The sequence below is a fragment of the Sciurus carolinensis genome, chromosome 8, assembly GCF_902686445.1.
Source record: "Sciurus carolinensis chromosome 8, mSciCar1.2, whole genome shotgun sequence".
NCBI lineage: Eukaryota > Metazoa > Chordata > Mammalia > Rodentia > Sciuridae > Sciurus > Sciurus carolinensis.
Window position 1 is genome coordinate 131356503 of NC_062220.1, and position 22320 is coordinate 131378822.

Here is a 22320-nt window from a genome sequence, read left to right on the forward strand (position 1 = left end):
GAAAGCAACCGGCAAACCCTGTGCATGGCTGCTAAGCTACAGAATGAGATAGAAGGATCCCGAGGCTAATCCAGGGCTCCGGGACTGGGAGATTTATGGAAAGGGCCTGTCCTTGTATTTGACCTTATGGCCTAACAATTTGAATACCATGATTTTTTTTTCTCCCCATGTTAGCTCTTGTTCTTAAAAAATTCTCTTCTTGGGTGGTGGATAGAGCTCAATGGTGGAACCCTTGCCTAGTACGTACCAGGTCCTGGGTTCAATCCCTAGCACTGAAAGAAAAAAAAAAATCTTATATATATTGTTTTATTTTGCAGGAGAGAAAAAGTACCTGTCTTTTCCTTACTTATTGCAAGATTCGTTGCAGAGACCCCATAGTAAAAGAAAAATTAACATGAGAAAAGCATATGAATGTATTTAACACAAGTTTTGCATGATACAGGAGCGAGCCTTTAGCAATGAAGACCACCCGAAACAGGGAAAACTGTATTTCAAGGCTTAGGTTTGATGAAGAGCGGATAGTCGTGTAGAAGCAGATTGGTGGGGGGGCCCTTGACTTACCTAGTCATCCCCCCTTATCCATAGGGCTGCATTCCAAGACCCCAGGGATACCTGAAACTGGGGATTAGCACTGACCCCTATTTACGTTCTGTTCTTTCCTGCACGTGCATACCTTGGAGGAAGTTTAGTTCATACATTAGGAAAGTAAGAGATGAATGATAATTAATAGTAGAACAATTATAACAGTATGCTATAATAAAAGGTACGTGCATGTGAGATTTCTCTTCATCTGTAGTGTATTGACCCTTCTGTGGACCACAGGTAACCGGAACTGCTGTTACGGGGACTTAGCAGGACCTACTTGTTCAGACTCTTTTCTGAAGCCCTGTGTCTTCCCAGATGAGGGTGGGCATTTCCTCTGGGGATAGGGAAGATCCCTCCAGAATGAGGGTCTTACAGTCTACTTCGGGATGGGGGGAAGCCATCTAGGTTTTTAGGGAATATTTTTCTACTTTCTATGGCCTGCATCTGCTGTTTTGTCAAATACCAACATGCCACATGGTACAGTATATTCTGAACCCTGTCAATTTCATTGGTTGCAAGCAACAGAAATAACCTAACAAGCCGAAAGGGAGTCGCTGGTTTCTTTGGATCTTAGCTGCAAGGAGCGAGGATGGCGGATCTCTGGCTCATGGTGCAGTTATTTTGGTCTTTGCAAAGCCTTTTTCTGGATTTGTCTGGCTTCTTTCATCTCCCTCCTAGGCACCGCCCCTATTAGGGTTCCCCTCTCCACCTAGTGCATTTGATCTGCATCCTTTAACAGACTGGAATCTGTTACAAAAAATATGGTAGCTCTGCTTGGCATGTGCACTGCCTTCTAGTTAAACTGTAACTTGCTTGTGTTTTTCTTCATAATGAATTTACTATCTTAGATGCTGTGATTACCTTTCACTCGTTGCCCCTGATCAAGGCGTAGTATTTCCTGGGGTGCATCTCCCAAGCTCCCCTGGTCTCCAACGGGGGGACTCTTCTTGAGTTCATCTCCAAACCGAGATATCGGCAATGGCCGTCTCTGTTCTTCATGCCCCTACAACGGAGCTCTCTGTTCCCAGGCAGAGGAGTCTAGATGTCTGAGCGGTGTCCTACCCCTTCCCTTGGCTACAGTAGGTGGGACTATCTTGCTGGATATTCTCAAATGACAGCATTACCTCTAGGGCAGGTCAGAGGAGGACATGGATGCCCAGAGGGTAAAAGCAGATCCCTGGCACCACAATAGGGAAAAGATGTAAAAATACTCTTGGGCCCTGTGCCGGGTGTATCGGTGGGGAAAGCAGCAGAGGTGGGAGAAGGGGTGGAACCTGACCCTCCCACCCGGTGTGCGTCTGTCTGGCCCACGCCCCAGGTCAGTTCATGTCCAGAGCATCCATATGCACACAGTTGGCGATCTGTGTTTCTGTGAGTTCAGCATCTGCAAATTGAGTCAAGGCTCAAAATGTTCAGAAAAACCTCACATCTGACCTGAACACGCTGAGACGTTTTCTTGTCATTATTCCCTATGCAGCACAGTGTAACAACCAGGTACATGGCGTTTATGTTGCAGTAGGTATAGTAAGTCATCTAGACAGGCTTTAAAGTATTCAGGAGGAGGTGGGTAGGTGGTATGCTAACACCATGCCACTTTATATCAGGGGCTTGAGCATCTGTAGCTCTGGGTATCGCCAGGGGATGCTGGAACCAATCCCCCTTGGATACCAGTAGATGACTCTGCACGTGCGCGCATGTGTGTGTGTGTGTGTGTGTGTGTGTGTGTGTGTGTGTGTCTTTGCTCTGAGGTGTAGGGATGGAATCCAGCCTCCCACAGACTAGGAGGGTGCTCTAGTGCTGACCTAGCTCCCAGCCCTTTATAGATTTTGTAACTTTTGCATTCTGCTGTCCCTTAAAAGGAAGAAAACATCTTGTTATGGATCTTCACAAGCATTACTGCATGTATTCTGTCTAGTGGTGTAAAGTACTCGGCTATTTATTATAAATCTTGTTTTTATAAATTTCACATAAATCATCATTCAAGCTAACACCTAGAAATAGAGATATTTTATTAATTGTTTAATATCTGTTCTTAATGAAAATTCTAAGGAATAGCATTTCTAGGCCAAATGATATCATTTTAATGATTTTTTTTTTTGAGTCTGGGGTCTCACTATATTGCCCAGGCAGGCCTTGAACTCCTGGGCTCTTGTGATCCTCCTGCCTCTGCTTCCCAAATAGCTGGGCCTGTGGACGTTCACCACTGTGCCCAGTTTAACGATTCTTGGCATATGACAATGTTACTTTCCAAAAGATCATCAAAATCTCCAGCTATATGACTGGGGAAAATTAAAATTAAAAAGATTCTGTTTCAAAATAAAAAATAAGGAACTGGGGATGTAGTTCCATGGCAGAGCATCCCAGGTTCAACACCAGTACAAACACACAAGCCTAATTGGAAAGTCTCACCACGCTGCTACGCTAGAGAGTTCAAGAGAAACTGCGTTTTATACCCAATTTGACCAAGGAAAAGCTGGAGCCATCCCTTTGTGACTATTTTCACCACAAGCTCCAAATGTCCTCGAATCAGCAATCCCCACTCCGAAAATGCCTCTTACTGGTTCCCTCACAGAAGAGGCCAAGTTCCACTCAGGAGGATGCCCAGGACGAGACAGACAGTTTGTGCTAAAAACTAAAAACCAATTTAACTGTTGGGCATGCTGTCTGCTCACCAAGGACAGGGATAATTTTCTGACTTCATCATTGATGTATCATCCCAAGCACCAAGGACAGATCCTGACATAAAAGAAACAGATCACTGACGGTAACAAACAATGGGATATAGTATGCAGCCATTGACATAGGCCTGTGATCCCAGTGGCTCAGGAGGCTGAGGTAGGAGGATCACAAGTTTAAAGCCAGCCTCAGTAAAAGTGAGGCACCAAGCAACTCCGTGAGACCCTGTCTCTAAATAAAATACAAAATAGGACTTGGGATGTGACTCAGTGGTCAAGTGCCCCTGAGTTCAATCCCTGGTATCAAAAAAAAAAAAAGAATGAAGTGGTTCTTGTTGATACAATGTACTGTATCCCTGTTCTAGGATATGGGGTATTGTTTAGAAGAAAGCGAGATGCAGACGTACTTGTGTTATGCGTGCAATATGCAGTGTGGGATGCAGGGTGTTGTGTATTATTAATAAGCAAAATGCAAGCCAGGTGTGGTGGTGCATGCCTGTAGTCCCAGCAACCCAAGAGGCTGAGGCAGGAGGAGTCCCAGTTCAAGGACAGCCTCAGCAACTTAGACTCTGTCCCAAAGTAAAACATTTTAAAAAGGACTGAGGATGTAGCTCAGTAAAGCTCCTTTGGGTCTAATCCTTGGTACCAATGAATGAATGAATGAATGAATGGAGAATGAATAGCAAGATGCAGGAGGAAGTGATTTGCAAATGACCTAGTTACTATGCGCTGTGCACAGTATAACTTAGGAAATAGAAAGAGCTATTCCTCATTTTTAATATTACATTTTATTGGTGGGAGGGATACCTGGGGGTAAATCAACATCAATTATCTATCTCTATCCTGGATTCTCTTGCAGACCAGGGACTTTAGCTAGACTGCTGCCTCTTTGAATTTTCTAGATGCTTTCAAATCTCTCCAAGGTCTAGAAATGGAAAGAAATTTAAATCACTTACTTGACAAATTTACTGAGCAGCTATTATGTGGCAAGGCTTGGGCTAGAACTGAAAAGAAATTTAAATCACTTACTTGACAAATTTACTGAGCTATTATTATGTGGCAAGGCTTGGGATGCAACCATGAATGAGCAAGATTTACCCTTGAGAGACTTTCATAAGGGATCTGCCTAAGATCAAGGAATAGGAATCCAGTAGTTATGAAAAGTAGTAAAAAGAAACAGGGGATGGAGATATAGAATAATGGGGAGATTTACTTACAAATTTTCTTTTGCTTAAGTAACACAGATACTCATTACAAAACTTTAAAGGTAAAAACAGGTGCACAGTGAAACTGAAGCCTCCTTTTCCAGGGCTAATGGTTTTGTGGGTATCCTTTCAGGGAGACATTATGGATTTATGAAACTAGGCGTACAGGAAGGTAAACCTTTCTTAGGAAAGGTACCAATCTACTCAGGAGATTCTGTACTTCCGTTGCATTCCATTGTATGAGTGAGCCATAGTTTAATGTATAATTGAGCTCTGAGCATAATATTCTTGGATATTTGGGTTGCTTATCATTTCATTCCTGCAAGAACATATCACGAGGATAAATATCTACAAATTAAATTATTTCATCAAAGAATATATATCTCATTTTTGAAATACATTTTCTCTTTTTAAAATTTATTTTTACTTGTAGATGGACACAATCCCTTTATTTATTTCATTTATTTATGTGGTGCTGCTGAGGATGGAGCCCAGCGCCCCATGCATGCAAGGCAAGCGCTCCACCACTGAGCCACAACCCCAGATCCTGGAAACACATTTTCAAGGACTAGATTCTCTTACCATTTACATGCTTGTCACCTATAATAAATGCCAGTAGTTCTTTTCCATGCTCTCACCAAGAATGTATTCTCAAATTTTAAAAGATTTCCAAAACTGAAAATTGTATCTCAGTTTATTTTATTTTCCATTATCTCTTTATTTTATTTTTTTATAATTATTTTAAAAATTTTTTACAGTCTGCATTTGGATTCATTGTACACAAATGGGGTACATCATTTCTATGATTGTACACAATGTAGATTCGTACCATTCATGTAATCATACATGTACGTAGGGTCATGATGTTAGTTTATTTTAATAGCCCTTCTCTTCTGAGTGGAGTTGAGTAAACCTATCTTCATGTGTTACACACTTGTGTTTCCTGTGAATGGTTGTTTACACCCTTTGTTCATTTTTTAGTGTGTGTGTGCGCGTGTGTTGGACTTTTTCTTATTGATTTATAGACGCTTTTTATATGTTAAGGAAGCTAGTCATTTGTGTAGGGCATGAGTTACTTATAGTGTGTTTTTCCAAAGATGTTTTGTCTTTTGATTCTACTTATGATGTTTCTTCTAGGCGGGCATTTTTTTTCTATGTGGTTGAACTGATCAATCTGTTCTTTTGTGGCTTCTGGGTTTTGTATCATACTTTAAAAAAAATTTCTTGCCTTACCCACATTTTCTTCTAGTACTTTTTCTTTATACTTTTATTTTTTCAGGGTTTGATTTCCTCTGGAATTTGTTTTGATGCTAAATGCTCAACTTTTTTTTTTTGTCCCTTTATTTACTTTGAAAGTTGGGATAACAAAAGACACGATTTACCTACAGTAAAATTTGTTCGTTTTTTAGATGTCATGTCTCTGAATTCTCACAATTATATAATGCCACTTATTGAATAATTCATTTTCTTACCATGAATTTTAAGTCCTGCTTTAATCATTGAATGAATTCTCCTATATGTTAGGGACCAGGCCTATTCTTATTGTTCTGTTATGTTGAATTTCTTGTCTATTCATGTGCTAACTTGTGCTGTTGAATTGATGTACACTATTGAATTTGTGTCTTAATATCTGCTAAAGCTGCTTCATTTTCTTTCAGAAACATCCTGGGGGTTCTTATTTATCATTCCGTACAAACTTCAGACTCAGTTGGTCTTGTATGCAAAGAAGTTTTGGCAGTATTCTAAAAGGAATTTTATTTACTATAGTGTCAAACTTAGTTGAATTGATATCTTTATGGTACTGAATTTTCCTGTTCAAGAACATTTCCATTTGTCCAAATCTTCTTTTGTGTTCCGCAAGAGTATGTTAGAATTACTCTTATAGGATCTGACACGTTTGTTGATAAGTTTATTCTGTATTTCCTCTTTTGTAGATAATTTGAGGCTTGTCTTTCATTATATCTTCTAACTAATGATTATGTGGTTACATTAGAGCTATTGATGTCTGTTCACTATTTTTTTAGAGGCCTGAATTTACTTGTCATGCGTAATTTGGGGTTGATTTTTTTGAATTTCCCATGTAAATACTTAGTATCTGCGAATGAATGCTTTTACCTTTTCTTCTCTAGTGTTGTTATTTCTCATTTCCTCCTCTTATCTAATTGCATTGGCCACTACTTCCCAAACAATGTTAAGTTCCAAGAAAGGACATCCATGTGTTGTTTTTCCTGACTTTAAAAAGTGAAGTTCTATGTTTACTGTTAAATAAGATGCTAGGTTTTGGAATAGAGCTATGTTTTTATGATGTTAATTAAGTATCTATGGTTTTTGAGGACTGTTAATTATCGAGAATAAAAGTTGGATTTATCAAAATGCCTTTTTAAAAATTTGTGGAGATGTGTAACTTCTTACTCTTGATCCGGTGAGATGGCAAGTCTGTTATTAATAGATTTTCTAAGGTTGAATTGCCAGATGAATCTATTTTACTACTAGATTTTTCTGTTATAAAATTCCTGGAATCAGTCCCAGTTGGTCTGCTTTATTATTTCTTTGGTGTTCTTTTAAATTCAGTTTGCTCATCCCTTATTGAGACGCTTGGTATCAATATTTCTAAGTGGGGTTGGTCTAGTTACTTTCATAGCATTATAAAATATCACATACATACCACTATGTGTAACATGTATATAACTTGAAGAATTACAAATACTCACATACCTCCACCCAGTAAAAGATAGGAAGTGCTATCCTTGGTTTTCTTTGTAGCTTTATCACCTATCAATGCTTCTTCAAGGAATGTATTGCTTAATTTTGCTTTTTTGAGGACCTTTCTCAAAATAGTCAAACTCTATCTACTCTGACGTGACCAACTTTCTTTGAACAATGCTGTTTTTTGAGATCGAACCATGTTGATGAGCCTAATGGTGAGTTGTTCAGTTTCAGAACTGTGCATAGCATCATAGTCGCATTAAACATCTTTGTTGAATCTTCCCATTGAGATTTTGGACTGGTTTTCTATTTCTTGAAGTCTTTGTGTGTGTGTGTGTGTGTGGGGTGTACCAGGGATTGAACTCAGGGGCACTCAACCACTGAGCCACATCCTCAGCCCTATTTTGTATTTTATTTAGAGACAGGGTCTCACTGAGTTGCTTAGAGCCTCAATTTTTATCTGAGGCTGGCTTTGAAGTGGCGATCCTCCTGCCTCAGCCTCCTGAGCCACTGGGATTACAGGCATATGCCATGAAGTCCTTTCTCTGTACCCTTTTAGAACATGTTAAAAAGAGCTTAGAAATCAGGCATGGTGGAGCATAACTGTAATTCCAGCTACTCAGGAGGGCTGAGACAGGAGGATCACATGTTGGAGGCCAGTCCAGGGAATTGTGAGACCTTATCTCAAATTTTCAAAAAAAGTGCTGGGGTGTAACTCAGTGGCAGAGCACTTGCCTAGCATGTGTGAGTTCCTGGGTTTAACCCCAGCACCCAGCACCGCATACACACAAAAAGCTTGGATTCTGAAGTCAGACATTTTAGGTTTCAATCTCAGTTAACGTTAACTGTATGACAAGTTTTTAAACTTCTGTGTCTGCCTTTTCATTCATAAAACAAGAGATATGAAGTATTATCTCACAGGGTTGTTAAAGGGTCTCCAGTGAATTTGTTTATAAAAAGCCTCTGGAGCTGCACCTGGTCCTCATGAGCTGTCCACAATCCTTTGTCACGGGACTGTATTCTGTCATTGGTGAAGTTGGGATCGTTGCATTTTGAGATGACAGACAGTTCTGCTGAGTGTCTTCTGTGCTTGTTCTCTCTGCACATCAACAAAGGGCATAAAAATGGCTTGGTCATGAGGCATTTGTCTTTGACTTTACTAAGCTAAATGGCTTTCCAAAGTACCTGTGGGGACCAATTTCCATTTATAAGCGTGAGCGTGTCTGTCGCTCTGTGTCCTGGCTGGCCCATCTTGCTGCATGAGACTTTTTCTTTTCCGTTGGGTTTTACTGGTGCTGGGGATCAAACCCAGGCCCTCACATAAGCAGGACAAGTGCTCTAAAACTGAGTCACACTTACAGGCTCCGGAGCTTGTTAATTTTTGTCAATTTGTTAAATACAAAATTGTATTCCACGGGGGTCTGACTTTCCATAGTTTGTGTTTTTACAGGCTATTTGGTTCTTCTTTGAAAGTGCTTGCACAAGATTGTGAGTGTAATAAATGCCACTGAATCTCTTCAGTTTTAAATGGCTAATTTTATGTCATATAAATTGCACCTTGTCATCTACACGTGACGTCTCTTTGAAAAAGTGCTCACAAAACTTTTTTTGAACCCTTTTCTGTCACTACTTCACTGAGATACAATTCACATACCACACAACTCACCCATTTCGAAATGGGCAGCTCGAGGACTTTAACAGACTCAGGAGCTGGGCAGTCAAGGCCACAATTGATTTCAGGATATGTCGCCACCTTGAGAAGAAACTCCAGACCCTTTGGCAGTGGCCTCAAGGGCTCTGCTGGGCCACCACTCATCTGGAGATTTCCCCATCCTTGATATTTTACATAAGAGCAATCAGTCACACGGCGTTCACCTTTTGTCCTTGACCTCTTTCACTTCATTAATGCTTTCAAGGTTCATGCGTGTTGTTATGCGGAAAAGGTAAATCCATCCAGGTAGACTTCGTTCCTCTCTCGTGCCATGTTTAGGTCTCTAACCCAAGGGAAATTTCCTTCATGTTGGTGTGAGGTCCATATCCAGTTCCTTACCCACATCTCCCAGTGTCCCAGTGTGGCATTTTGGAGATGTTGCCCATTACTTCCTGCTGAACTGTCATCAAGTGTCCATTGATTCATAGGTACTCTATTCTGTTCAGTGAGTGTGTTAGTTTTGCAATGCGGTGACCAAAACTCATGAGAAGAACAACTCAGAGAAGGAAAAGCTTATTCTGACTTGTGGCTTCAGAGGTTCTAGCTATGGTGGGCTGACTCCATTGCTCTGGGGCCCAAGGTGAGGCAAAACATCATGGCGGAAGGACCTGGTAGAAGAGGGCTGCTCTGCTCATGTCAAGGGGAAGGGGCTGCAGGGCAGATGAACCCTTCCAGGGGTTCAGTGACCCACCTCCTCCAGCCACACTCTACCTGCTTACAGTCCATTCAAACAAGGATGGACTGATTTGGTCACAGCTCTCACAATCCCATCATTTCACGTCCAAACTTTACTGCATTGACATGGAAGCTTTGGGGGACACATCATATCCAAACCATAACAATTGGTATCTTCAAAGTCCCACACCCGTACCCTATTATTTGGGTGAAGGGACCTTTACAATATGACATGGCATTAGTAAAGTATCAGACATTAACAAGCTACACTATATGAAGATTATCTTGGCTGTTCTCAGTCATTTGCAACTTTATAAGATTTCAGAAGCAGCTTAACAAGTTTTATTAAACCTATTGGAATTTTTATTGTGATGTATTAAATCTAAGAATCAGTTTGGGGAAGATAATATCTTTACAATATTGGTAATATATTTACAGTCTTTACAATATTGAGTCTTTCAATCCATGAATATGGTATACCCTTAAATTTCTTTCAGTAATTACTTTCTATTTAAAAATAATTTCTCAAGGTGAAATTTATATAACATAAAATTAACCATTTAAAATTGAACAGGTTCAGTGGCATTTATTATACTCACCATGTGGCACAAATACCATCACATCTCTCATTCCAAACACATTTGCATCACTCCAAGTAAAACACCTTGCCCACCAATTTCTCCCCATGACTCCTCATCACCCCTTGGCAACCTACCTCTGTGAATTCATCTATTCTGCTTAACAATAATGTTTCTGTAATTTCACTGCAATGGTTTTTTTAAAAATATATTTTGTTAGATTTATTCCTAAATAATCTTTTGGATTAATTTTATTAATAATAAACTTTTTATGAAAGTGGAAGAATAGTATAATGAATTCCCTCATAAACCATGACCCCAATTCAATAATTAGCAGCTCAGAATCAAAGATGACTTATTGCTCTAACTAGATTATTTTGGCACAAATTCCAGACATGATGTAATTTCTCCTGTAAGTATTTCAGTGTCTCCAAATGAGGAAGAATCTTTAAAAACCATACTCACAATACTGTTATCACACAAGTTAATAACTCCTTAATATAATAACAGTATATAGTCAGTGTTCAAACTTTCTAGGTCATATCAAAAATTTAAAAGTAGATTATTTGAGGATGCAGGTAATGTTTACATTGTGATCATTGATAACTCTCTCTCATCTCTTTCTTAAAATAATAGCACTATCAAAATCTAACTCACATGCTCTTACAGCTCATCTATTTGAAGTGTGCAATTCAATGGCCCTTAGAAATCCAAGGAAGAGTTCAAAGGTCACATCAAGGATCTATCCATTGCTTTTGGGTTTTTCACCTGAGAATGGAATTGCCAGGTCATATGGCAACTCTGTCTAACCTTTGGAAGAACTCCCAGCTGCTTTCCAGAGTGGCTACGCCATTTATACTCCCAGCACCAAGGGCGAGGGTCCGGAGTGTTCACTTCCCACCAACACCTTCCTTCCTGACTTTCATTGAAGTCATCTCAGAGAGCAGGAAGTGGTAGCTCCTTGTGGTTTGGGTTTCATTCTCCTCTTCCATCTCTTAAAAGATGGGTTTCCTGGCAGTTTTCCTCAACGAAGTTTGAAGAAACGGGATAGTTTGTCCTGGAGAGTCTCGTAGCCTGGATGTAGGTGGTCACATGCTGCCACCAAGTTCTAAGCGGTTTCACGCCTCAACGTCCTTTGAATTGGAAGTCAGATCTGCACCTGGGCTGCCCAAGTATGAGCCACTTGCCACCTAGGTCTGTTGAAATAAAGTGAAACTCAAAATCGAGTTTCTCAGTGTCACCGACCACATTGCCAATGCCCAGAGGCCACATGAGCCCAGTGACTGCTGTATGGGACAGGGAGGCTGTAGAACATTTTCATCTCAGAAGATTCTAGTTGTTGGACAGGCTTAGGGTTTTGATGATGTGCAGGTTTTCATGATGTAAATCCTTTGAAATTTAAGATTTGCCTTCCGGGTCAGGATAATGTCAATCTTTGTAAATGCGTATGTGCTTTTGGACTAAAATGGATATTGTGCTGTTTGCCAGGTATGACGTTCTTTGTGTCAGTTAATTGTGTTGTTTAGATTTCAATGTCTCCCTGAGGGTTTTTCTTTTTTTTTTATTTTACCTTTGTTTTCTGCCAGTTTCTGTCTGATCCCTCACTATGGGACCATTTGAGGAAAGTTCAATAAGTCCAAAGAGTGGCATCCTGTGCAACTCTAAAAAAGAATGAGGCATGTCTCTCTAATCAACTCCAAAGTGATATCTGAGATAAACATCCCAGTGGAAAGCAGAGGAGAAAAAAATCGCATGTAGAGTTTGCAAACCTTTGCCCCCAAAAGGAAGGAAGCAGATCGATGCTGGCATTTGCCGATATTTTAAAAGAAAAAATTCTTAGCCATTTTAACATTTTTAAATGCTCACCGGATAAGGGAAGGAATGGAGCGGGAAGGGTAGGAGCTGATTCTCTAAATATGCCTTGTTTTTCAGAACCATTGAATTTTTACATAATTGTAAAGCAAAATTAAGTTTAGAAATCAGTTTCCCAAAATAAACAGTAAAAAGGAAAGAAATGAACTTAAATTTAGTGTATCTAATTTCTGGGATAGCTATGTGGAGATCAGCCATCTCAAGGAAATAGAGAAACGTGTCTATATCCAGTGAAGTGTACCCTAAGGATAAGGAATTCCAAAACGTCTCAATCTTTTTGCAGAATCATGCTGGTGATGGTGTTGATGTTGTTATTTTGAGACTACTGTGTATTTTGGTGTGGGATATAACCAATAAAAATTGCTCATGTCATTGAATTAGAATTTTGGGATGGGGAAGAGCTTTAGGGAAAATATTAAGTATAAACCCCTTAGTTGTATATCGAGTGGCTAGAATCAGCATAAACTCATGTTATATTTTAACAAACACTACCTTGGGCATTCTATTGAAAATGCCTAGAAACAATGACCCACTCGGGAGCAGAGAGTCCCGAGTGTCCCTCTTCCCACTGAGAATCCAGAGTTCATGGGATCAAAGGTCTGGGCTGCTAACATGCAGCTTGGGATGCTGATAAGCAAGGAAGCTATTAAAACTAGTAGGGCATGTCAAAAGGACTTAGGATCCCCTTCCTAGGTTCCCAGTTGCCAAACACGGGACAACATGAGCATCAGTTAAGGTTGATGATTGGCATAAAACCCACAGGATACACCTAAGCCCACCAACGTGGAATGCGGTTCAGGAACTCACGGTCACCCTTGGAGGATCCTCGGGGACCAACTCACTCTTTTGTAAACTGCAAATCAAGCATTTATTCTGCTTTCCCTTCAAGGGCCACCAAAACGTTGACAAGGAAAGTTTCATTTAATGGGAAATCGCCAGCTCATGACTGCGGGAGGAATAACCCGCTGGGAAGGTCACCGTTTTTGCAAACTCCTAAGTCTGACACCTTGAAAAAGCAAGTCCACCCCACTGCCTGTGATCTGCCAGCACAGATCCCTCCTGGATCTGCTCACTCCTCTGAATCAAACCACCCGTTTGCAGGAAATGTAAGAGAAAAAGGGACTTGTTTGGCTAGAGTAGGGAGACATCTGGTGGCCGGTCTGTTTCTGAAAAAAAAAAAAAAAAAAGTTATTATGGAAATTTTCCAATTCATTCAAAGGAAACAGAAGAGTCTAATAAGCAGCTCCCCGTTGCCAATCATCCAGTCCCAGCAATTATTAACATGTTGCCTTGGCATTGTCATTGATACCGCCACCCCCTCTCCGTCCCCTCCCGCTGGATTACGGTCTTCAGTGGAAATGCACAAAACAGTCACAATGGATGTCACAAGTAGCTCCACTCATTCGCTCACCGCCTCATCAACCTGCGGAACGTTTCCAAAGCGCCAAAAACGCCCTCTGCCCAACCACCTCCTGACCAGGCGACAATGATTGTGGTTTTTGTTTTGTTTTGTTTTGTTTTCACTGTAGATTAGCTTTGCTTGTCCCAGAATGTCACAAAGTGGAATTGCACAGTGCGCACGCCTTTGTGTCTGTCCTTTCAGCGGGCACAATGTCTGCGAGAGTCATCCGCGCCATTGCGCAGCCCAGTTGTTTCTCTTCTATTGCGGAAGCTCATTCTTTTATACAGATGTTCCTCCTCCATTCTCCAGTTGATGGGTATTTGGATTGTTTCCAGTTCGGGGCCATTATAAATCAAGTTGAGCAGGAGTTGAACTTCACGTTCAAGTCTTTTTGTGGGCATGTGCTTACATTTCTCTTGTGTAAATACTTGGGAATGGAATTGCTGGATCAAAGGAGAGAGGCCCCGTTAACTTCATTAGAAAATGCCAGGCCTTTTTTGCTTTTCCATTCCTGCCAGTGACCCATGTGGAGCTCAGTCAGTTCTGCATCCTCACCAGTATTTGGTGTTGTCAGTTTATTTCTGTTTTTGATTTGGTTCTAGGGATGGAACCCAGGGGGCACTTAACCAGGGAACCACATCCCCAACACTTTTAAATATTTTTTTATTTTGAGATAGGGTCTCACTAAGTTGCTTAGGATCTCACTAAGTTGCCGAACCTAGTTTTGAACTGGAGATCCTCCTGCCTCAGTTTCCTGAGTCCCTGGAATTACAGGTGTGCACCACCACACCTGGCCAGGTGTTGTTAAGTCTTTTGATTTGGAACTGTTCTGGTGGTATCTCCTTGTGGTTTCAGTTTGCACTTCCCTGATGATTAATGATGCTGAGGACTTTTCTCATTGATCATTTGTCTTCCTTTGTGAATTGTCTATTCCAGTCTTTTGCCCCATTTTTATTGGGCTAGTCTTTTTATTATTGAGCTGTTAGTCAAGATACAAATCCTTGGGAGCTATGTATTTGTGAATGTTTTCTCCCAGTCTGTGGCTTGCCTTTTTATTTTCTGAACGGTGTCTTTCTGATGAGAAGTTTCATGTGGGCACAAGTCTACTTTCTTTAATATTATTTCTGTGTCCTAAAAACACTCTCTCCAGTTGCAAAGATATTCCTTTGTTTTCCTCTCATGGCTTTGTAGATTTTACATTTACATTTAGGGCTAAGATCCATCTTCAAGTTTACAAACATATTTATCTTATATAGGCCTATACACATAGTGTACGGTAGGGATTGAATGGAAATTTTCTGTTTGTTTGCTTGTGGATATTTAGCAGTACCTGAAGGGTTGCTTGAAGAGAATTTTCATTCGGGCTCTGAATCATTGGGCTCTGGTGTCACCAAATGATGGACACTGTCCTGATTACTTAAAGCTAGAAATCGAGAGTCCTCTGCTTTGCTTCTGTTTTCAAGGCTGTGTTAGCCGTCTCTGCTGGTCTGTGTGGTTGTAATGTCTTGCCTCTGGGGTGAGGTTAATTTTATCACTAGAGGGCACTGGAGGGATGTTGCCATGGCTCTCTCTGATCCCACTTGCTCTGTTCCACTTTGGCTACTTGTTTGGCTGGTGACATGGTGTATGGGTGGGGTATGCCTGCGTGCCCGGAGCCCACAGTCCCTTGGTGACCACGTTGCCACAGTCCTATATGCCATATGACACGGTGCGGTGGGTTCCAGGCCTCACACCTGCAGCCGGCCACTCCCAGGGCAATCGCCCTTGGCCCTCATCCTCGATTTCCCTGGCTTTCCATGCCTCCCGCCCCACAGAGCCCTGCAGCTCACTCTGCTCACCTGGGCCCAGGAGGGTCGTTCTGCTGCCATGACCTCGGGCCCAGTGAGATTCCCGGCAACGCACCCTCTCCAGTGAGGTCTGAAGCCCAACCTTGCAGAAGGACACTCCAGGTGTGTCCTTTCTTGAAGAATCTGCTGGAACAAGAAATGCCCTTCCTGACCCATCTCTCATCTAGTGAGTGTAGACAGTGAACATGTACCGAGTACACAGTGGCCCGGAAAGCAAGCTGTGGATAAGGCTGTCTAGGCTCATATCCTGACCCTGCCTTTTGGCAGATCTTGGGCCTGGTTCACAGTATTCCTGTGCCTCGGTTTCCTCATCTGTATCAGGGTGAGATAATATTAGCTCCGAGGATCGGAATGAGGATGACCGGTGATGATACTCGCCAAGCCTTTAGCAGAGCATCTTATAGTGTCAGTAGGCTGCGGTCGCCGTGGTCATAACAGGCACGCACTTATGTGTCACTTAATGACAGGGAAATGTTGGAAAATCACCATTCATAGTGTGCAGGTCCTGGACCTAGTTGGCATAGCCACTCACACCTGGACCTTAGGGAATAGCTTTTACTTCTGGCTCCACACCCAAACAGCAGACTACCGGAAAGAACCCTGCAGTCCATGGTTCCACCAGGGTGCCTGTGAATCTGAACAGAGGAGAGGTACTGTGAAACACTAGTAAAGATACTCAAGGGGAACTTTTGAGCTGCGTTGAAATCTTGGCTCTGCCCCTCCCAGGGCTTAGCATGTGCCTCGTGGAATAGAAATTTCTGAACAGATGAACAGCTAAGGAGTGTTCTGTTTCCCATAGAAAGAAGAGGTGAGGAGGAAGCACATCCGTCTGCACATGGAAGGGACGCTGACGGCCCGCGACAAGGTCGGGGTGCAGGATTTTGTGCTGCTGGACGCGCACACCAGCGAAGCTGCCTTTGTGGACAATCTTCGCAAACGCTTCAAGGAGAACCTCATCTATGTAACTAACCCGTTCCTCAGCTGGGCCCCTAAATTGTTTGCTGTCTCCCCAGCCTCCCGGCCTAGATGATTAGCCATCAAGAGGAGGCGCGGATGCATTCTGACCCTTCGTGCTAAGTCTTTCTGGTAGCCAGTGACAGAGACACAACTTGAACTGGCCAAGGTTGCAAAACGGAATCAACATCCATAGCTTTAGGGTCCAGGAACGGATCTAGGATTTCAGATGATGTCCTGGGGATTCTTTCTCCTTCTCTCTGCCCTGCTTTCTTTTGTACCGATTCCTTCGTAAGCTGCCTCTCAGCTTTGCGGCAAGATCTGTGCCGGCTCCTGGCTGACATTTTATCAGCTCAGTGCGGCTGCCGCAAAGGGAGCACGTCTTCCAGGAATCAGGTTTCGCAAATGTCCCAGAGCTGGTGATGGTGGCTCTGGTGGGCCCATCTCGGGCCACTTGCCTCTCTAAACCAAATCCCCCTGGCTAGGAAGGAGGACCATTCAGACTGGCCAGGCTGGGTTACTAGACTCAACCCTGGATGTGAGAGGTAGGCAGGATCCGAGCCCCCAGGGCCATATAGAGCGAGAGCTGGGGAAGAGGCTTCCTCAGAGGGAATCTGTTGGAAGGGGCAATCAGTCAGGTACAGTGATGCACACCCGTAATCTGATCAGCTCAGGAGGTTGAGGCAGGAGGATCTCAAGTTCAAGGCCAGCCTCTGCAACTTAGCAAGGCCCTAAGCAGCTCAGCAATACCCTGTCTCTAAACCAAATATAAAAAGGGCCGGGGATATGGCTCAGTGGTTAAGCACCCCTGGGTTCGGTCCTCAGTACCAAAAAAGAAAAAAAAAAGGAGGGGGAAATAAGAGATGTCCCACCACATCTCCTAAATCTTCAAAGGTCAACACTGTGGTACTTTACCAGCCTCTTCTCAGACGGATCTTGTGGCCAGTTTTTATTACATTCTCTATTTATGACCACACTTGATTTGATTGGCATTTCAGATAAATTTTCCTTAGGTAAATTTTATAGTATCTCTCTCTGTGTTATAGTATGTTATTCTTTTTTTTTTTAATTTTATTAGATTTTTTAAAAAAAGTTTTTCCAGATGTTGATAGACTTTTAAAATTTTATTTATCTATTTATATGCAGTTCTGAGGATCAAACCCAGCACCTCACCCAAGCTAGGCAAGTGCTCTACCACTGAACCACAACACCAGACCCTTAATTAGCTTTTGTTAAGAGTAAATTAGTGCAGTGGCGCACACCTGTTTTCCCAGTGGCTGAGGAGGCTGAGGCAGGAGGATCCGTCAGTTCAAAGCCAGCTTCAGCAAAATCAAAGTGCTAAGTAACTCAGTGAGACGCTGTCTCTAAATAAAATACACAACAGGGCCAGGGATGTGGCTCAGTGGTTGAGTACCCTGAGTTCAATCCCTAGTACCCCACCCTCAAAAAAGGAGTAAATTAGGGGGCTGGGGTTGTGGCTCAGTGGAAGAGCACTTGCCTAGCATGTGTGAGGTACTGGGTTTGATTCTCAGTACTGCCTATAAATGAATAAAATAAAGGTTCATTGACAACTAAAAAAATTTTTGAAAAAGCAAATTAGATAATAAGTTTAGAAATAATTTGTCTTATAGTTAGTTTGTAATGGTGCTGTCAAAACCAAGTTTTTGAGAATAAATAAACAAGGTATTCCTTAGAGTATATATTCCATAGCTTCTTTCAGAATTAGAACCCTTAATTGTACAAAAGGAAAAAAAAAAATCAAGCTAATTTTCTATATCCGCAAAGGAGAAATAACGTCATAGAAGTACAAATGGGATCATAGAATCTTCATGACTAAGTTAAAAGTTTCCAATTTAAACAGATAGATTCCAGGAACGATCTTCCACCTGTGAGACCAGGTTTCTACTGATCGAAATGATGCAGAATTTTAGTCAAAATCCTCTTCTTTGCTTCGGTTCTGTTTGAGTTTGTCCTGGAAATCAGGAGCACCAGTTGGGACTCGTAGCAGAGTCCTGCCATAAACTTCAGTGCTTCAGTGTTGAAAGCAACCAACGCAGGATCTGAAAATACTAGATGTATTTTCAAAGGAGCCCAAATATTCATCTTTTCTGTATAAGACCTCAGAACTTTTTTGTCTATTTATAATTATATTCCAAGAAGTCTTAGGTGAGTGGCTACCTTGAAAATAAAAGTACTTGCAAATTTGGGTATGGCCGGCTTCCCTAGATCTCAATGTCAGACTCTGATGTCACCTCCTTAAAGAAGACTTCCCTTGGCCCATAGGTAGCAGGGTCTTCCCGACTCCTCCGTGCCCTGGTTTCCCACCTGCCAGTCCCCTTCTCCACACGTCCCTCTCCTTGTGTCTGTCTCCCATCCCTCCATTGGCTGTCTGCTCCCCAGGTAAGTTCCCTGGTGTCATGTGCTGTGCCCTATCCCCAGCACCAGGCAAACACAGGGTGCATACTGTGTGACCGTCTTTTGTACCTGGAATTCCTCACTTGTCCTGTGGTCTCTTCTTCTAGACCTATATCGGGACGCTCCTGGTGTCTGTGAATCCATACCAGGAGCTTGGAATCTACACTGTGAGCCAGATGGAACTTTACCAAGGGGTCAATTTCTTTGAGCTACCTCCTCATGTGTAAGTACCATCCACAGGGTCAGCACCAAGAGTATTTTTCTATATCCCCCATTCCTTTTTCCATCCCTCTCTCCCTTTTTCCAACCCACCATCTATCCCTCCATCCATCCTCTCTCCATGCAAATCCATGATGCGTGTTCATGAGGTTCTTCCTCCTTCTTCCATGCTCATTTCACTTGTGAAGTAAGTCAAAGCAGTTGGAATGCTGGCAGGCCATTTTGGAATCTCAGCTTAGACAGACAAGTGGTGGACTCTCTGCGATGGTTGAGAACCCCCCAGTGTGGCCAGAGAGGCTCTTCTCTGGAGGTGGGTTGCTACAGCGCCACCTACTGGTGCCTGAGCATCCTGGTGGCTAAGAATGACCATTGGTAGGAACCTAACCAGCTGCCCTAATCCAAAGAGGAACCATTTCCTCCTGCCTGTTCCACCTCTTGCAGGCGTTGCTGAATTTCTCTCTCTGGTTGACTTCCGGGCTAATACTTAGGCTGTCCCCCGATTTGTCTTGGTAACTCAGTTATACCCACTTCCTACAATACTTATACCCCTGTCTGCCTCCCCACCGAGTCCCGAGGTAACCAGCTCTTGGGAGAAACCTTCATGCTTTGGGTTCTGATTTTGGAGATAAAGGCCTTCTGATACCTTCACCTGTCATCCTAAAGTTATTGCAGAAGTTTCTAAACTTCTCTGGTCTCCTATCTCTCCCTTCCTTCTACTTTAGGCTTTGAGGGAAAGAGATCTTATTCTATTTATTGAATTATTCAATATTCAGACAGATCCTGTTTCCACCTATAGTTAATAGAATGTCTCTGGGGGATGTAACTCAGAACCTGGCTTATTCTTTACAAACTGTGGGGGGATTTTTTAAAAAATAAGTTGGTGGGGTGGGGTGGTAGTTCAGTGGTAGAGCATTTGCCTGGCATGCATGAGGCCCTGGGTTCCATCCCCAGCACCAAATAAATATATCTGATAAATTCTGGAACATATTTCCATCACAGTGCAAATCCTTCACTTTAACCCTTTGGTTGTGTGAGTTTTTATACCCAGCACTCGTTGTGTTTGATCAGTCAGCGGATTGTGACAGGGGTCTGATACCAGTCTCAGCTCAGTGTCCTTGTACCCACAGTGTGGATGTGGCTTCCTGGAGGCAGGGCCCTTTGTCTTTCTGCTCTGGTGGACATCAGTGCCGAGGGACACAGCGCTGAAACCAACCTGTCTCTGCCCCTCCTTCTCCAGCTACGCCTTAGCCGACAATGCTTACCGCATGATGTGCTCTGAGCTCAACAACCACTTCATCCTCATTTCTGGAGAGAGCGGGGCAGGGAAAACAGAGGCCTCCAAGAAGATCCTGCAGTATTACGCAGTGACCTGCCCAATGACCGAGTCCCTGCAAGTAGCCCGCGACAGGCTGCTGCTCTCCAATCCAGTGCTGGAGGTAAGTGATCTCTGAGGACCCACAGGGGGGCAGTTCCAGAAAAGTCGCTAGGTGAGAAGCCTCTGCCCAGGCAGGACAGTCAAAATGGGCAGGTCCCTGTTGAGGAAAGGGGTTTCACAGGTAGCATCTGGCAGGCTTGGATGCTAATCCAGCGGGGACAGTCACCAGCAAGCTTCAGCAGTGATCCCAGAGCCTGTCACCCATCTGCAGAAAGGTTCTGGTCAGAGCCCCTGCCTCTGAGGAGGGTTTAAAGATGACACGAGATGGATGCACAGAAAGCACCCAGCAGAGTTGGCAGCACTTGGGACTGTGTCATTAATGTTTCTCCTTATGGCTACCGGTCCTGGGATTCCATCTTCCCAGCTTGCCGGATGTTCAACCTCCCCGTATTTTGATGTCCCCTCTGTGAAAGACGTCTCTGGCTGCAGGAATTTCCCAGTAGACCCTCTGAGCTGAACAATTTTGTTATGAGAAGGAGTCTGGTGTTGGGGGCTGTCAGCTGAACCTTCCAGAAAACCAGGGTCTGTGCACCTCTCCTGGGACCATTTCTAGTATATTCCTAGCTGGATTCTGGAGAGACCTTTTCCCCTGGCATGAAATCCTCCATGGTCAGCAATTCCTTCATTGAAGGGGACGGTGTGACTTTCCTCCCTGTTCCCCTCCCTTCCTCTGTTTGCATGATAAGCATGTAATTTGGGGTCAGAGATTTGACAAGCATGATAAGTTTAAGTGACAGTACATGGTACTTTGTATCTCAAGGCTTTTGGAAATGCCAAAACGCTCCGGAACGACAACTCCAGCCGATTTGGAAAATACATGGACATACAGTTTGACTTGCAGGTACACCAGAAATTCCTACTACTGGTTCATAGGGACCTCTTATTCTGCCAGTAAGAGAACCCAAGCCAAGGCACCTCGGGTGGGAAGTGGCTCAAACAGTTGAAAAATCTAGGGACAGTGCTGTCCAGTCTGTCTGCACTGTTGACCTGTGCCCTCCGAGAGCTGCTGTTCTCTGGTCTGTCATTTTACCACTTGAAATATATGTCCCATGTGCAGAAGCCCTGTTTTGAGAGGACTCAATATCTATCGACAGGAGACTTGCTAGTTAAATTGTGGTATGTTCACACAAAGAGGATTATACCACAGCGAGAGCAAATGACCTACAGCTTCCCATTGACATGGCTGGGTCTTGGTAACATCCCAGGTGCCAGTGTGATGCCATTTATTGAAGTAAAGTTTGAAAACAAAAGTAAGCGACAGGTAATGTAGCCCTACCTACTTAGGAGGGCGGGTCAGCAAACTTCCTGAGATAAGGTCAGAGAGGAAATATTTCAGACCTTGCAAGTCACACGGCTTCTTTGGCTAGTATTTATCTCTGTTGTTTTGCAAAAGTTATCATTGACAGTACGTAAATGAATAAGTATCCAGGATGCACATGCTTGTATTGTACCCAGCATCTACATGAGGCTATTGCACGTGGTTAGACAGAAGGCACATGCTTGTATTGTACCCAGCATCTACATGGGGCTATTGCACATGGTTAGACAGAAGGCACATGCGTGTATTGTGCCCAGCATCTACATGGGGCTATTGCACATGGTTAGACAGCTTTCTCAAGGACAGCAGCTCTCTGGGATTGCAGTTCAGCCATGGAAACACACTGCCTGACTTTCTCCTGCTGGTATATGGTCCTGCCTGGAGCATGCAGGCACTTAATAACTAGACATATTTTTAAATTCCTAAAGATCAACACATAAACCCTATAGTGGAAAGGACTCCAATCTCGAGGACAGCCCCAGGAATTTTTGCATTTGTATCTAGCTGTGTGTCTACCATGCAGATGGATATTAAAATTTCTAGCCGCAGAAGGTTCTCCAATGACAACAACCCCCTTCCCCAAGGTTACCACCACCCTGACCTCTATAATCACAGATTCGGGTTGCTGGTTCTTGAACATCATATAAATGGAGTTACACAGAATGTTCTATTTTATATCTGGTTTCTCTTAATCAACCTTCTATAGATTTATCCGTGTTCTTG

At 42.9% G+C, this 22320-nt stretch overlaps 1 protein-coding gene across 1 annotated transcript in view; it reads left to right on the plus strand.

Annotated features, from left to right (window-relative positions):
* The window catches only part of Myo1h (myosin IH), a 72238-nt gene that overhangs the window by 13549 nt on the left and 36369 nt on the right, over positions 1-22320 (plus strand). The window contains exons 2-5 of the mRNA XM_047561897.1: positions 16056-16217; positions 18733-18848; positions 20082-20280; positions 21040-21120. Coding sequence (XP_047417853.1) covers positions 16056-16217; positions 18733-18848; positions 20082-20280; positions 21040-21120 — 558 coding nt within the window. The remainder of the gene's footprint in view (positions 1-16055; positions 16218-18732; positions 18849-20081; positions 20281-21039; positions 21121-22320) is intronic.